Below are 15543 nucleotides of genomic sequence, written 5' to 3' on the forward strand. Positions count from 1 at the left end.
CCAGCTTTGCCTCCATTGGTTCAATAAGAAGCTTCTCCAGTGTCTCCAGGTTTCTTCCATCCAGTGTTTTTAGTTCAGATCTTGTATTGATGATGTCAGAGTCTCCAGCTCGTCCCAAACATTCTCTAGGACAGTGTTTCCTGATCCTGGTCCTCAGGAAACACTGTCCTGCATGTTTTGGATGTTTCCTGCTCCGACACACCTGATTCAAATGATCAGCTCGTCATCAAACTCTGCAGAGGCCTGATAACGAGCTGATCATTTGAACCAGGTGTGTTGGAGCAGGAAACATCTAAAACATGCAGGACAGTGTCGCCCGGGAGCAGGATTAGGAAACACTGCTCTATGGGCTTCAGGTCTGGACTCTGGTCTGGTCTCATGCTCCCTGAACCTCTTTCACTATCTGAGCCCCATGAATCCTGGTGTTGTTGTCTTTGAATATGGAAGAAAAACTCAATGGATGGAAGAACCTGCTCCTTCAGTGTATTCAGGGAGTCAGCTGACCTCATTCTCTGAACGTGGACCTGAACCACTGCACCAACCCCCCCACGTCGATGCAGTGTTGGGCAATTTTAGTAGTTTCTAGATGTTGCCTCTTTCCACTTTCCTCTCAATGATTTGACCCTTCTCCACCAGACTAACATCTTCTCCACCAGACTAACATCGTCTGTGTCTTTACACATGGTTGTTGAAGAAATGAGAAGCTCCTCATTGCATCAGTTGGTCTTAAATAACTTGTTGAACTAATGATCCACCAGGAGGCGCTGGACTATGAGCTCAGTTACATCCAGGTGGAGGAGACTTTATTTTATTTTTGACCAGACTGAAAGAGTGGCAGCATGTCAGCAGTAGCTCTGAGATGTTTACCTGTTTAGGTTAATCTTTGTGTGTTAGTGGTTGTTGCAGGTGAGATGGAGGTGTGCTTGTTGGGACCCAGAGGGAGTGCACTGTGAGCATTGTTTGAGTTTTGCCGTGAGAAGTGTTTGGTTTTTTTGGTGGACATGTGGCCGTGTGTGGACTTCCTGGACCACTGGACCGGTCTGCACTCGGCTTTAAGACTCTACAGACGGATGGAAACACAATCCAGGGTGTTGGAGTTTACAAGGAAATAGCATGAGACAAGATCCACGCCACTGTTGCCGTTCAACAGTCCAAGCATCATCATCACCTTGAATACTGTTTTGCTCACTATTTTTAGACTTAAACAATCTTTAATTATCCACAAGGGAAATTGCTTGGTCACGGTTGCTTAGCTGTTAGAAATAGATGATAGAAATAGATGAGCTGTTATACAACTGGACAGAGTTTGGTATAAAAGACGTTCTGTAGCGTTGGTATGGATCAATCACATGTCCATGTTTTGTGAATTTGTTCATAAATGATAGTTCAACAAACACGCAATTGGTGTGTGTATTAAACGGGAGTTCATTAGCTTGGCTCATAGTGGAGTAGACACATAATTTATCTACACACATATTCACATAATATTGATACTGCTATGAATTACAAAGAAGTTTATAAAAAGTTAAAATTACTCATGGTATCACATTGAAATGGTAACAGAATAAAGTGGCAAGTGATTATTGCACCGTCAGAGGTAGCAGCATGTCATAGTCCAGTGAGGATCCCATGGAGGGTGGATGGGGGGTTATAGAGGGGGGGCTGTAGCAGTGCATTCATGAGAGTTTGTTTATTGAGTGTTGAGCAGTCTTACAGCCAGGGGGAAGAAACTGTTACTGTTTAGTTGAGGCTACTGTGTACAATTAATCAGTGTAAGTCTCAATGGTTTCATGAGATCCAAACTACAAATTTAACTTTCTGGAATCACTTGTAATGTCAGTAGATATATAACTGACTGAGACTACATTCTGGTGTTACTGCTAATTATACGTACTATATGCATGATTTTCTTATTTGTTTTGTTTTGTAGATCCTTGTGAGGTGTTGTTTAGTTGTTGTTTGTGTCGTTTTGTTGTGTGGTGTGTTTCGGGTAATTGAGTACTGTAGTGTAAAGGTAATTGTATTGGCTGAGGCCTCCAGGAAGAGTAGCGATGGTCTTAGCCGAAGCTAATGGAGATCCAAATAAATGAAATGAAACCTGGACGTCCTGTTGTGGACGCTGCAGAGGTCAGCAGGGAACACAGTGAATGGGGGGATGCACCGTCCCTACACTCTCCTTTACTTATAATACTTATTTTATTTTTATTTAATCTTTCTTTTTACTTCTGTTACTTCTAACTAAGCTACTGTGATCAAGTAATTTCCCTTGTGGATCATTGAAGTCCGTCTATTTGTGGCCTTGTTCCTCCCGGCCTCTAGGGGGCAGCAGCGCCCCGCCTCCTGGGTGTGGGCTCCCTAGCAACAAGCTGTGGAGATAAATAACATCCGGCCGGTGCCTTCATCTGCATCTGCATCAGCTGTGGAGGGGGAGAAACATCACATGAGAGAAGGAGCCCCTCCATGTGTCTCTCTGTTTTTATTTAACATCTGAAATGGAGAATTTACAAGCAGGGGACGCGCGCTATCTGAAAAGGTAACAGCTGTTAGCATGTTTGCTGTTAGCTGCTGCTGCTGCTAGTGAGGATGCTCCAATAACAACATAACAACAGGAGAGACCCTGAAAACCTTAAAATGGATGACACGAGGCTAACGGAGCTAAAACCACCTCCACGATGTTTGGAAACGAATTAAATGATGATGTTTAAATTAAATAAATGTAGGAGGAGAGCTAACAGCTGCTACCGTTAGCCTGTCATAACATGACCTGTTCAGGGTGTGGAACTGATCGATACAGACTGATGCACCGAGAAAAAAGGGCAATACACGTTTTAATTAAATATTTACAATAATAAATATTAAACCCAGAATTAAAGGTTACTGCAAAGTGTTTAAACTGCAGCTGCAACTCTTTTAAATACCTTTTTTGTGATGAAAATAGTATTTATCGTGATCATTTTGAGATGAGACAACACGTCCTCCACCACTGCAGGTTAATGAGTTAATGAATTTAATTTATTTTTTAACTTCTAAATGTATGGAATATTTGCACCTTTTATGGAAGGATCTTATAAATCTCATTAATAAGAATTAAACTAATTTCACATCAGTAAAATACCATAATATCTAAGATATTTGCAAGAACTTATACATATTTTCCTTATTCTTTCATATTTAATGCACCTACATACACCTTTTTTTCTTTTTACTTTTTTTTTTAATCTCCTATGGGACAAATGCATCAGTATTTGTTTCATAAAGTCAGATGGGAAAAAAAAATGTTAGCTAATTCCTTAAAGTAGTTTAAATGCAATTTATGGTAAGTAAATGTTTCAGATTAGAGATTAAAGGTTTTAAATGTGTGTGTCCTGGTGTTGGGTGAGGTGCTCTGGCTCAGGTTTGGTGTCTCAGTTTTCCCTAAAAGGTGACGGATATAAGACAGATGGACTCTGACATGTAGATAAAATAACTCAAACCAAGACAAGTGACGTGACTGTGGCTTCGTCTGGCTCTGACCCACAGGAGAGTGAAGGGATGCTCTCTGGACGTCCACCCGACTGAGAAAGCGCTGGTGGTGCAGTATGAGGTGGAGGCGACTGTTCTGGGGGAGCTGGGCGAGCCCATGGTTGGAGAGCGGAAAGAGTGTCAGAAAATGTGAGAATAAACGCACAGTTTCTTTGAAACGAGATGGAAATCAGGTCTTTTTGTTTGGCTTGAATCTTAATGTCTGAATGTTTGTTTAAGCATTCGCCTGAAAAGCCTCAACGCCAACACGGACACGTCGTCTCTGGCTCAGAAGGTGGTGGACGAATGTCGTCTGATCCATCCGTCTAAACTCCGTGAGGTGGAGCAGCTGCTCTTCTACCTGCAGAACCGCAAACATCCCAACGGTACTGAAGAGTTTCACGATGCCTCGAGAGAGAAAAGCGTGTTTGCATCTTTTGTGACGCCGACTGTTTTCCTTTGGCAGACAACCAGGAGAAGAGACGCATTTCGCCTCGAGACTTTGCACCGTACGCTGGAGTGGAGGTAGGACCGGACTTAAAAACATTAGTGTGCACTGTGTTTTAGAGCTACATCCCATGTGGTGACGTTCCTGCAGCTGGACGAGGAGGCGAGCATCAGCCGGGTCGATGAGTACGTGGAGCTGCTCTATGAGGGCATCCAGGAGAAGATCAGAGGAGCGACGCTCATCTTTCAGCTCGCTCGCAACCCGGACAACCTGGAGGAGCTCATGCAGAACGGTACCTCCCCTTAGGAGAAGCTTCATTCGCTGTAGAAGGAAGCCACGCCCACTTTTCACCAGATCCAGACTCTGGTCACATCTGGATGTCTGGTCACATCTGGATGTCACCAGACATGAGACCCAGACGAGACCAGAGCTCATTCACTAAACACCTTTCAATGGAGACAAAGTGTTTGATATTGAGTCAGTTTGCACAAAACCACGACCTTCGAACCAAATCAGAACCTCAATGAAATAAAATCAGTTAAACCTGAGAGGTTGAAATGTGAGTGGTGAAAAGAGGAAATGGTTTCGTTCTTTCATTCATCTTCTGTAACTTCTGGATGTTTCCTTCCTTCCATCTATTCTTAGGTATTTCCTTCCTGCATTCCTTCATTGTTTCCTTCCTTTCTTACCTCCCTCCCTCCCTCCCTTCCTTCTTCCCTTCCATCCTTCATTAAGGGGTAAAAACAAAGTGTCGAGGTTCAGTCATCAGATTAAACAGTTATAATAAGATATTCATCAGCGCTTTTCTTAATATTCTAAATATTCTTGAGCTGATGATTTTCAGAAAAACAAAACGCTGATGAAAACAAGATTTTAATTTACCAGAGAATAATCCACTGGTTTGTTTATCATAAACTCTGTTCCATCACATCATATTGTCAGTTCCTGCCTGACTTGGACAGAAACTCGGTTCAGCTCCAGGTCCGTTCCCCTCCGTGACGACCGCGCTGTTTCTTCCACAACAGAGACGTCGTCCTCTTTAACCTGTAGAGACGCCGTTCGTTCGCTCGCTGCTTCAGTCCAGCTGCATCAGCTGCATCAGCTGCATCGGCCTCGATAAGAACCGACCCCCGTCCCTCTGTTCCTGTCTCAGTCCATTCAGTTCTGTCCTGTTTCTAGTCTCTTGTGTGTGTTTGTGCGTTTAGAGGCGGCTCTCGGAGCTCTGGCCCGAGTCCTGAGAGAAGACTGGAAGCAGAGTGTGGACCTGGCTACGACCATCACCTACGTCTTCTTCTGCTTCTCCAGGTAAACAGGGTCCAGACTAGAGTCCAGACTAGACTAGGGTCCAGGCTAGAGTCCAGACTAGAGTCCAGACTAGGGTCCAGGTTAGGGTCCAGACTAGGGTCCAGGTTAGGGTCCAGGTTAGGGTCCAGACTAGGGTCCAGACTAGGGTCCAGACTAGAGTCCAGGCTAGGGTCCAGACTAGGGTCCAGACTAGGGTCCAGACTAGGGTCCAGACTAGACTAGGGTCCAGACCAGAGTCCAGACCAGAGTCCAGACCAGAGTCCAGACCAGAGTCCAGACCAGAGTCCAGACTAGACTAGGGTCCAGACTAGAGTCCAAACCAGAGTCAAGACCAGGGTCCAGACCAGGGTCCAGACTAGAGTCCAGACTAGAGTCCAGACTAGAGTCCAGGCTAGAGTCCAGGCTAGAGTCCAGGCTAGAGTCCAGACTAGACTAGGGTCCAGACTAGGGTCCAGACTAGGGTCCAGACTAGAGTCCAGACCAGAGTCAAGACCAGGGTCCAGACTAGAGTCCAGATTAGAGTCAAGACCAGGGTCCAGACTAGAGTCCAGACTAGAGTCCAGACTAGAGTCCAGACTAGGGTCCAGACTAGGGTCCAGACTAGGGTCCAGGCTAGGGTCCAGGCTAGGGTCCAGGCTAGGGTCCAGACCAGAGTCAAGACCAGGGTCCAGACTAGAGTCCAGATTAGAGTCAAGACCAGGGTCCAGACTAGAGTCCAGACTAGAGTCCAGACTAGACTAGAGTCCAGACTAGGGTCCAGACTAGAGTCCAGACTAGAGTCCAGGCTAGGGTCCAGGCTAGAGTCCAGGCTAGAGTCCATTACAGACACATTTTAATGAAAGTATTTAGTCTCCTCTCTGTTGGTCCTAAATCTCCGTATGTGTGAGTATATATGTGTACGTACATATATTTTATTTAAATTTAAGTCAGAATGAGCCTCACACTGAGCTCCAGTCTTCTTCTTCTTCTTCCAGCTCTGGCAGCCTCGTGCCTCGTCCTGAAGTTTCCCCCGTTCAGCTCGGAAACACTAAAATTAGCCCTCGCTAGAATAATACATAAACGTCTGTCAGGGCTGATTTAGGCAGCGAGAGGACGCGTACGTCTGAAAACCGATCGTCATCCTTGGCCGGCGTCCACCTCCCTGTTTTACTGTTTGGGTTGTGGAGCTGATTATGAGCCGGAGCAGGACGCCCAGTTTGACTGGACGTGTTTTGACTCTGACAGTTTACTCTGTAAACTATGTTCAGGGGTGAATGACGGGGTCATTTTAACGACAGCTCCCAGCTGGAATCTAAAATATGAGTTTTTTCTTTAGATAAATTGGAGGTGGTTTTCTCTTTCCCTCCTCAGCTTCTCCCAGTTCCACGGCCTGGTCACGCATTTCAAGATCGGAGCCTTGTGCATGAACATGATTGAACATGAGCTGAAGAGGTTCGACCTCTGGCAGGAGGAGCTGCAGAAGAAGAAGTCGGCCTATATCCTTTCTGCAGGACCGCGATGCTCCGAGTCTGGGTCACTCACTTTCAGGGGCAACGCAGACACGTCGAGCCGAGCCACGCCCACCACGCCGAGCCACGCCCACCATGCCGAGCCACGCCCACCACGTCAAGCCACACCCATCAACTACTATAGGAGCTTTTCATTATGTAGGAGCACAGACCTCAGATCATCTAGGAAGGATGATCAGATACTGCTTAATCCTTCCTTCCTTCCTTCCTTCCTTCCTTCCTTCTTTCCTTCCTTCCTTCCTTCTTGCACTTTTCCTTCCTTCATTTCATTCCTTCCATCTTTCGTTACCTCCTTCCTTCCTTCCTTCCTTCCTTTCATTACATCCTTAGCTCCTTCCCTTTTACCTTCCTTCCATCTTTCGTTCCTTCCTTCCTTCCTTCCCTTTTACCTTCCTTCCTTCCATCTTTTGTGACTTCCTTCCTTCCTTCCTTTCGTTACTTCCTTCCTTCCTTCCTTTCATTACTTCCTTCCATCCTTAGCTCCTTCCCTTTTACCTTCCTTCCATCTTTCGTTCCTTCCTTCCTTCCTTCCTTCCCTTTTACCTTCCTTCCTTCCATCTTTCGTTCCCTCCTTCCTTCCTTCCATCTTTCGTTCCTTCCTTCCTTCCTTCCTTCCCTTTTACCTTCCTTCCTTACCTCTTTCCTTCCTTCCTTACCTCCTTCCCTTTTATCTTCCTTCCTTCCTTCCTTCCTTCCTTCCTTCCTTCCCTTTTATCTTCCTTCCTTCCTTCCTTCCTTCCTTCCCTACTTAGCTCCTTCCTTCCCTTTTACCTTCCTTCCTTACCTCTTTCCTTCCTTCCTTACCTCCTTCCATCTTTCGTTACCTCCCTTCCTTCCTTCCTTCCTTCCTTCCTTCCTTCCTTCCTTCCCTCCCCAGATGCGTCTGAATCCTGACGTTCTCTTTTGTGCTGCATCTGGTTTGTTGTCTGTGTTTTATGTGAATTGTATGAGCAGTAAACACACAGATGCAAAGTCCTTAACTGGCCACATGAAGAGTTACCTGAGAACCTGAATCTGAAGAAGGAGCATGAAAAGTCTTTGAGGAAGTACCAGAGCCTCCTGGTCAAACAGGAGCAGCTTCTCAGAGGTACCTGGTCCATAATAAAGATAATAATCATATTAATCCTAATAAATCCCATCATCTGTCTAAATGTGCATCATCTGTGGCTTCGCTGATGGAAACGCTTCTCAACTTAATTGGCCTTGATATTATCCTATAGCTGTGAAGCAATCTGCTGATATTTGGATTCATTTTTATGCTGAAATGTAGAAATGTGCAAAAACTTAGGACGCTGCAAGACGATCACAACGAGACTATAATCTTAGAGGTGCACTTTAATGTGCATCTCACAGATATGTAATACTGGTGCATTTTTACAACTAATACTCTAATATTTAATATTAATATTTGTTTCATTTGGTTCTCTTCCTTCCTTTCTTCCTATCTTTCTCTGGGTTCTCTTTGTCTGCTTTCAATCCGGTGTTTTAATTCATTTTTATGCAGAAATGTATGAAACTGATTTGTGCAAAAACCTTTAAACGACACGAGAGACTTGAGACAACAACTAAAAGATATAAGACAATAATGAGCTGATCTTCACAGTGGGACTATGTTCCCAGAGGTGCACTTACGTTTGCACCTCTCTGATATGTAATATTGGCTCATTTTCCAGTTTAATCTCTTTGACTCAGTCCTCTGACGGCCGCCATCTTTGTCCCTGCAGTCGCTCTGTGTCTCTTACTGAACTTGGCTGAGGACACTCGCACCGAGCTGAAGATGAGGAACAAGAACATCGTCCACATGCTGGTGAAGATCGTGGACCGCGAGGACAAGGAGCTGCTGCTGGTGGTCGTCTCCTTCCTCAAGAAACTCTCCATCTTCCTGGAGAACAAGAACGACATGGTGAGAGGACGAAGTCCGTCTCAAGAGCTTCTAACTTCAGAGTGAAGGGAACATCATGGAGGCGGAAAACAGAAAGTGCTTCTTCTTCTTCTTCTGCTGCTTCTTAATCTACTTAGCTCCTTCCTTCCTTCCTTCCATTCCTTCCTTCCTTCCTTCCTTAGCTCCTTCCTTCCATTCATTCCTTCCTTCCTTCCTCCCTCCCTCCCTTCCTTAGCTCCTTCCCTTTTACCTTCCTTCCTTCCATCTTTCGTTATCTTCTTCCTTCCTTCCCTCCTTTCTTCGTTCATTAGCTCCTTCCTTCCTTCCTTTCATTCCTTCCTTCCTTCCTTCATTAGCTCCTTCCTTCCTTTCATTCATTCATTCCTTCCTTCCTTCCCTCCATTCATTCCTCCCTTTCTTCCTTCCTCCCTCCCTCCCTTCCTTAGCTCCTTCCCTTTTACCTTCCTTCCTTCCATCTTTCGTTACTTCCTTCCTTCCTTCCCTCCTTGCTTCCTTCCCTTTTACCTTCCTTCCTTCCATCTTTCGTTACCTCCTTCCTTCCTTCCTTCATCCTTCCTTCCTTCCTTACATCTTTCGTTACCTCCTTCCTTCCTTCCTTCCTTAGCTCCTTCCCTTTTATCTTCCTTCCTTCCTTTCATTAGTTCCCTCCTTCCTTCCCTTTTACCTTGCTTCCTTACCTCCTTCCCTTTTATCTTCCTTCCCTCCTCCCTTCCCTCCCTCCTCCCAAATCTTCTTCTTCTGCTTCTTAATCTACTTAGCTCCTTCTTTCCTTTCCTTCCTTCCTTCCTTCCTTCCTTCCTTCCTTCCTTAGCTCCTTCCCTTTTACCTTCCTTCCTTCCTTCCTTCCTTCCTTAGCTCCTTCGCTTTTACCTTCCTTCCTTCCTTCCTTCCTTCCTTCCTTCCTTCCTCCCTCCCATCTTTCGTTACCTCCTTCCTTCCTTCCTTCCTTCCTTCCTTCACTTCCACCAAATCTTCTTCTTCTGCTTATTTATCTGCTTCTCTTCCTCTCTCTTCTTCTTCTCCTGTTCCATTTCCTGCAGATTTCCACACAGTTCTGTCTTTGTAAACTCTTTCTACGCGTCAGCTCTTCCTTTAAGAGCGACTCAGGATTGTCATGAACTCTAATAAGACTAATAATGATGCTGCGGATTTGTTGAGTAAACTAAAAGTAAAACGAGTCTCAGAGCAGATAAATCTGAACTAATTTAACCTCAATTAGTCATAAAAGGTTATTTGTTTCTCCTGGCTCTTGGACTAATAGCTGTCACGTTGCCAGCTGAAACCACTCTCGTCAAATTTCAGTTTAAAAGGAAAAAGTCGAGTCCCACGGCGCTGGCGCACAAACCTCATCGTGTCGACTCTCCCCCCGATCCAGCTCCACCTGGTTCCAATCTCCCTCCGTTTGTGGGTCTTTATCAAAGCCAGACCCCGTTAGGAACTGGTTTTATCTGCTTGTTTCCCCTTCAGCAGCGTATCTTTGATTCAGATTAAAGAACCCTTCGGGGGATTCTGGAGCCACTCGGGCATCTGTCCAGCAGGAAAACGGTGGTTTCAACACCGCTGAACGTTGACTAAGTGAAGGATATCATCTTGCACCGGGGACCGGGCTGTTTGATTAGGAGGGAGAAGGAGTGATGGCATCGCGATGCAGCGCTGTGCGCCATCAGCGGACGTGTTGTGACTTTCTCCTAATCAGATAAGACTTGAACACGGCCTGGTGGGTTCTGGTGCCGCCGCTGTCACTAATGGAAGGGGGATGTCAGCGGTAATTGACGCAGGCTGCACTTGATTATGCAGCTCGAGGTCTGGTTTGTGATGGTGTGACTGGAGCTGGTTTAGCGCACAGTAGCAGTGAGTGCGTTTTTTAACTGGGAGCAGGTTGCGTTGCTCCGGTTGCTCCGGCTGCTGCTGCAAATGGACGAGCGGCACCGGACCGAGCCAGCGACCCACGGCCGTGTGGACGAGGGCTGAACGTCGCAGTCTGATTCTTATAAACATATAATATAATAAATAAATAAATAGAGCTCAACACCTCCACCTGTCTGCAGGTCACGTGAACCTCCTCTAAGCCGGACCTCAGGCCTCCAGTCATGACATAACATCAGGGATAGAACCATATGAGCTGTGTAGTAACGGTTTTATTTCATAATTTAAAAAATTATAATAAATATTGTTATTAATTAATCTATTTAAAGAAAATGTATGCATCTCAAAAAAAAGTATATATAAAAGTATATAAAAAAATTCAGAAAGAAATATATATTTAAAAAAAAATAAAAAATCTTATTCAACCAAAAAATTGTTTCAGGGCATTTTACATACTGAAGTAGCTATTACTATTTTTATATTAAAAAATTTATCTGGAAAATATTGTTTTAAAAAAAAATCGAGAAAATCTATATTTCAAATTCCAAAAAATACTTTATATACTGAAGTTAATATTTTTTATATTAAAATTAATAACAAATGAATAAATCTATCTAGAAAAAAGTTGATTAAAAAATCTAAATATAAAAATATATTTTTTTTAAAAAGTGTACTTAAGTATGTACATATATAATATTCTGTGTATTTACACAATAAAGGAGGTATAAGTAATATTTTTTTATATTAAATAAAATTTAGAAAAAATCTTTAATCTTTTCTTAAAAACTATTTTAAAAAAGTACAATTTTTTTATTTATATATGTTTTATTAAATATTGTGTGTACTTAACATACTAAATGACGTATTAATATTTTTTATATCAAACATGAACAAATGAAATCTAAAAAAATCGATCTAAAGAAATCTTTAAAAATCTGTCTTAAAATCTATTTTATTAAAAAGTGTTATATATATATATATATATATATTCTGGGTTCTTTAATTACTAAAGTAGCAATTAATTCCCTAAAATATAAAAAATAAATAAATAAAATCTGAAAACATGTAAATGAATATATGAATATGTAATATATATGTGTCTCCGTGTCGTCCTCAGGCTGAAGCGTCGGCCGTGGAGAAGTTGTCCCGCCTGGTTCCCTGCGATCACCCGGAGCTCCTGAGCACCACCTTACGCCTCCTGCTCAACCTGTCCTTCGACACCTCCCTGCGCAGCCAGATGGTCCAGGCTGGACTCGTTCCCAAACTCTCCTGTCTGCTCGGTAATCACGTGCTTTCTGTTTGTTTATCGCAGCCCTTGTACAGTTTCCTAGCTTCTAATTTGTCGCTCCTCCTGCGTTGTCTCATCCGAGCCGTCCGAGGGCTTTTGAAGCCTCTCGGGGGGCGGCTCGGGTAACGGCGCATAATTAATATAATATATTTGTTAGAATAACATGCCAGAGCCTCTGCACAAATGTTGTTTTTGCAGGAGCGGGTCGGAGGGGTGGAGGGGTCTTTAGGGAGGGGGGGGCTGTTTTTTATTTTTTCTTGGCTCATTCAGGAAGCGAAGCACGCAGGCGTATATAATCTAACTTAACGCTGACGTATCACGCCGGCTCACCGTCCTGACACCGCTGCGTTTGGCTGAGCTGGCCTGGTATTAATCATCTGCTCCCCGCGAGGTGTTATCTCTGGAGACACCTCCACCCTCTCCGTCCAGACCCCGACCCCCGCTGATAACATGAAAGTCCCTGTCATCGTCACGGCCTCTGTCCTCATCCATCCGAATGCACCGGAGAAACACTGTGGAGCTTTATCAGAGGGCAGCTTTAATTCCTCAATATATAAAGAGAAGCATCCACATGAATCTGTTTGGGTTTTAGATCCGAGTTCATTTGACATCACCTCGATTTCTGGGAAATTTAAAAATTCAGAACATGTAAGATGGTCCTTTTAATTTTTACTTACATGCTTTCGAGCTGTTCAACCAAGTTTTATCATAAAAAATAATCTGAATAAAATTATCTAAAAAAAAAATACCTATACAAAAAATATATTTATTTGCATTTTAATGCCAGACAACTTTTAGCCAACAAAATAATATATAAATCATCTTAAAAAAATAAATAATTGAAAAACATTATTTTCAAAAATCACAAGAAGAATTATTTATTCAAAAGAAAATTCTGTCTATACCAAGAATATATTTACTTACTTGCTTTCAGCATTTACAGGTAGTTCAACCTGTTATATCCTAAAAAATAATCTAAATCAAAAACAAAAAAATAGAAATAAAATAAAAGCCTGTCACCTTCCTGATGTCAAGTTAAAACGGCCTCATCTAAAAAATAAATAATTCAAAAATATATATAAAAAATCAGAAGGACAAAATAAAACAGCTTTTCCAAGTTTCATCCAACAAAAACTTTGAATAAAAAATCTAAATGAACAGTTTCATACAAACACTCGACATTTTTCAGAGTAAAAATAAAATAAAATAAAAGTCCATGTTGTCACTGTTGCAAACCACTGACCTCAGGATATATTGGCTTCTTTAAAAGTGTTGTTTTTTTTTAAAAAAAAATGACTTTACAAGTTTTATTTGAGTGCAAATATGCGATAACTCTCATTTCCCCCCCAAAAATAGAAAGGCTCAAATTATTTAAACATTAAAGTTAATCAAAAACACCAAATGTGAGCTTGTCTCGGTTTTTATATCGTTAATTCAGCGTCGTTTGGGTTTTATAGCTCTGGCAGTAACCTCTTAATTAAAGGAATAACGGCATAATTCAATAATTGTGTTGACTTTAATTGCTTTGCAAAGACAAATTAGGAGACCGCCGTGGGAGTGGGGGGGTGGAGGAGGGGGGGCTTCTTTTAAAAGCGTTTTTACTTTGTCGTGCGACGTCTCCGAGGACCAAACCCTTTATTTATCCAAAAAAAAAAAGGAAAGAAGGAAAGAAAAGAAAAAGAAAGCAGCAGCGTGTCTGCAGGCCGAGCCCAGACGCTTCATAACGTGCGCGGGTGTAATTTTTACGAAGGCTTTTTAAATCAGGCTGGGGTGTAATTGGAGTTTAGCTCTCCCACTAACTGCCCCTGAACAGTCCAGTTAATTCCTCCCAGTTGCCCCGGCCCTTACCGGCGTTTTGAACATTTTAATGGGACCTCTCCCTCCATGTTCTTAGCAGCAGCAGCAGCAGTGATGCAGCGAGCTGAGCTAAAGGCTAATGAGAAGCACATGTTCTGGTCAGTGGAGGCTTCGCTGGAAGGACCAGAGCAGCAGCAGCAGCAGCAACGTGGCTTCAACTTATTAAACGCAGTAAAATTGATGCTTCCTCCTGTTTTCCCCAATTAAAGCAAGAAGCTGCCTCCTCCTCCTCCTCCTCCTCCCTCCCTGTGATTCCAGGGGTTCACATCACTGAGCACATCTGGATCTGATGGGGGAGCTGATAAGACCAGGACCGGTTTTAACTGGACGTTACAGGAGGTCTGTCGGTGGTTCTGGTCCAGTGGAGAGACCCTCTCTCTCTTAACACTTGCCTTAATGAAAAGTCCCCGGGTCAAACTCTGGTCTGAACCCCAGTAATTCTCCCCTCGCCGGCTCCTCCTCCTCCTCCTCCAGGGCTCCGGTCCCCTCAGCCGGGGTCAGAGGTCAGACTCATAAAGGTCCTGGGCTCAGTGACGGTCTAACACTCCATCCATTCAGGCTTTATCTCCTCCTCCTCCTCCTCCTCCTCCTCCTGCTGCTGCTGCTGCTGCTGCTGCCGCCGTCGGCCTTTGATAAGAACTCAACACTGACGGCAAAATGTTCTTACTGAGTAAATCTTAACTTAATTACCTCTCGTAGAGTCTGGAGACAGATTTAAATGTGTTTGTTCAGGTTTCACAGCGTTTAAATCTGCACCACACAATATTTTAACGTCCTATAACTGAGGTTTTTTCAGGCCAAGGACCCTCAACTGATGGAGGGAGTAAGAAGGGACCAAATACCAAATACAAGTTGCTTTAAGAAAATGAATATTGCACAGACCATCCGCCTACGAGGTTAGAACAGTAGGTTCCTGCAGAAAGACCCCAGATAATCCTCGATGTCCTCACTGGTTCCCACTAGTTTAGTCAGAGCAATAGAAACAAACCTTTAAAGGGACCAGAAGTGTTTTAAAGGAGTCGACCTGAAACCATCAGCGTTGAGTTGAAGCCATTTGGAGACGTGAAGTTGATCTAATCTCAACTTTGAGAACCAACAGGAGAGATTTTGTTTCTCCAAAAAAATAATAAAATATTCACTGTTCTGTAACGTGAGACTCGCAGAGGAAATAACTTTTTAAAACTAGAACATCAACTGTTGGATGTTTTTTACTCTGAGAACCTGCAGAAAAGCACGGACGGCTTTAAAATAATTAAATGAGATCGTGGGAATGCTCTTAAAAACACGTCTTCAGAGTTTACTGTCTGCAGCTCTGAGGATAACTTTAGGAAACAGTCTTCTACAGACGAAACGTTCTCCTGAAGGAAACACCGTCCACCATCTTCGGTCCTTCCGTCTCAGAGCCTGAACTCAGATCCAGTAGTTTCTCCTCAAATAGAAGAAAAGATAAATCCGCCCATGATCTAGCAATAGTTTTACGTTCTGCTTCTTTTGCTTGCTTGGTTAACTAGGCCAGTGATTCTCAATCAGGGGGGGATCATTGGACCCCTGGTGCTCCGTGGCGTAATTACAAGAGGTCCATGAAAATAAAATCCTTTAAAAAAGATCGTTGCAATGTTACTGCATGACCATTCATTTCAAAATAATGCTCTTATTGTGAAACATCTGCAGGAAGTTGTTGTGGGAAACTCATGCATGTTCGGGTTAGCGGTTGTTGAAATTAAGCTAAGCTAATTTTTGATCTACCCTGAGGATGGGGGTAGATCAAAAGTTTTTTTCCCCCATCAAAAGTTTGACATTTCTTCACAAAAACTTCCTTAAAAATAGACAAAGAGAACCCAATAAAACAGAAGAAACATAAATATTA

At 43.2% G+C, this 15543-nt stretch overlaps 1 protein-coding gene across 1 annotated transcript in view; it reads left to right on the forward strand.

Annotated features, from left to right (window-relative positions):
• The first annotated feature begins 2355 nt into the window (after positions 1-2355).
• kifap3a (kinesin-associated protein 3a) overlaps positions 2356-15543 on the forward strand; it is a 35870-nt gene continuing 22682 nt past the window's right edge. The window contains exons 1-10 of the mRNA XM_047587858.1: positions 2356-2533; positions 3520-3651; positions 3742-3887; positions 3968-4026; positions 4100-4241; positions 5155-5254; positions 6605-6729; positions 7751-7849; positions 8487-8665; positions 11649-11811. Of these exons, the coding sequence (XP_047443814.1) occupies positions 2493-2533; positions 3520-3651; positions 3742-3887; positions 3968-4026; positions 4100-4241; positions 5155-5254; positions 6605-6729; positions 7751-7849; positions 8487-8665; positions 11649-11811 (1186 nt within the window). The 5' untranslated portion in view covers positions 2356-2492. The remainder of the gene's footprint in view (positions 2534-3519; positions 3652-3741; positions 3888-3967; positions 4027-4099; positions 4242-5154; positions 5255-6604; positions 6730-7750; positions 7850-8486; positions 8666-11648; positions 11812-15543) is intronic.

Source organism: Mugil cephalus, chromosome 6, assembly GCF_022458985.1.
Source record: "Mugil cephalus isolate CIBA_MC_2020 chromosome 6, CIBA_Mcephalus_1.1, whole genome shotgun sequence".
Taxonomy (NCBI): domain Eukaryota; kingdom Metazoa; phylum Chordata; class Actinopteri; order Mugiliformes; family Mugilidae; genus Mugil; species Mugil cephalus.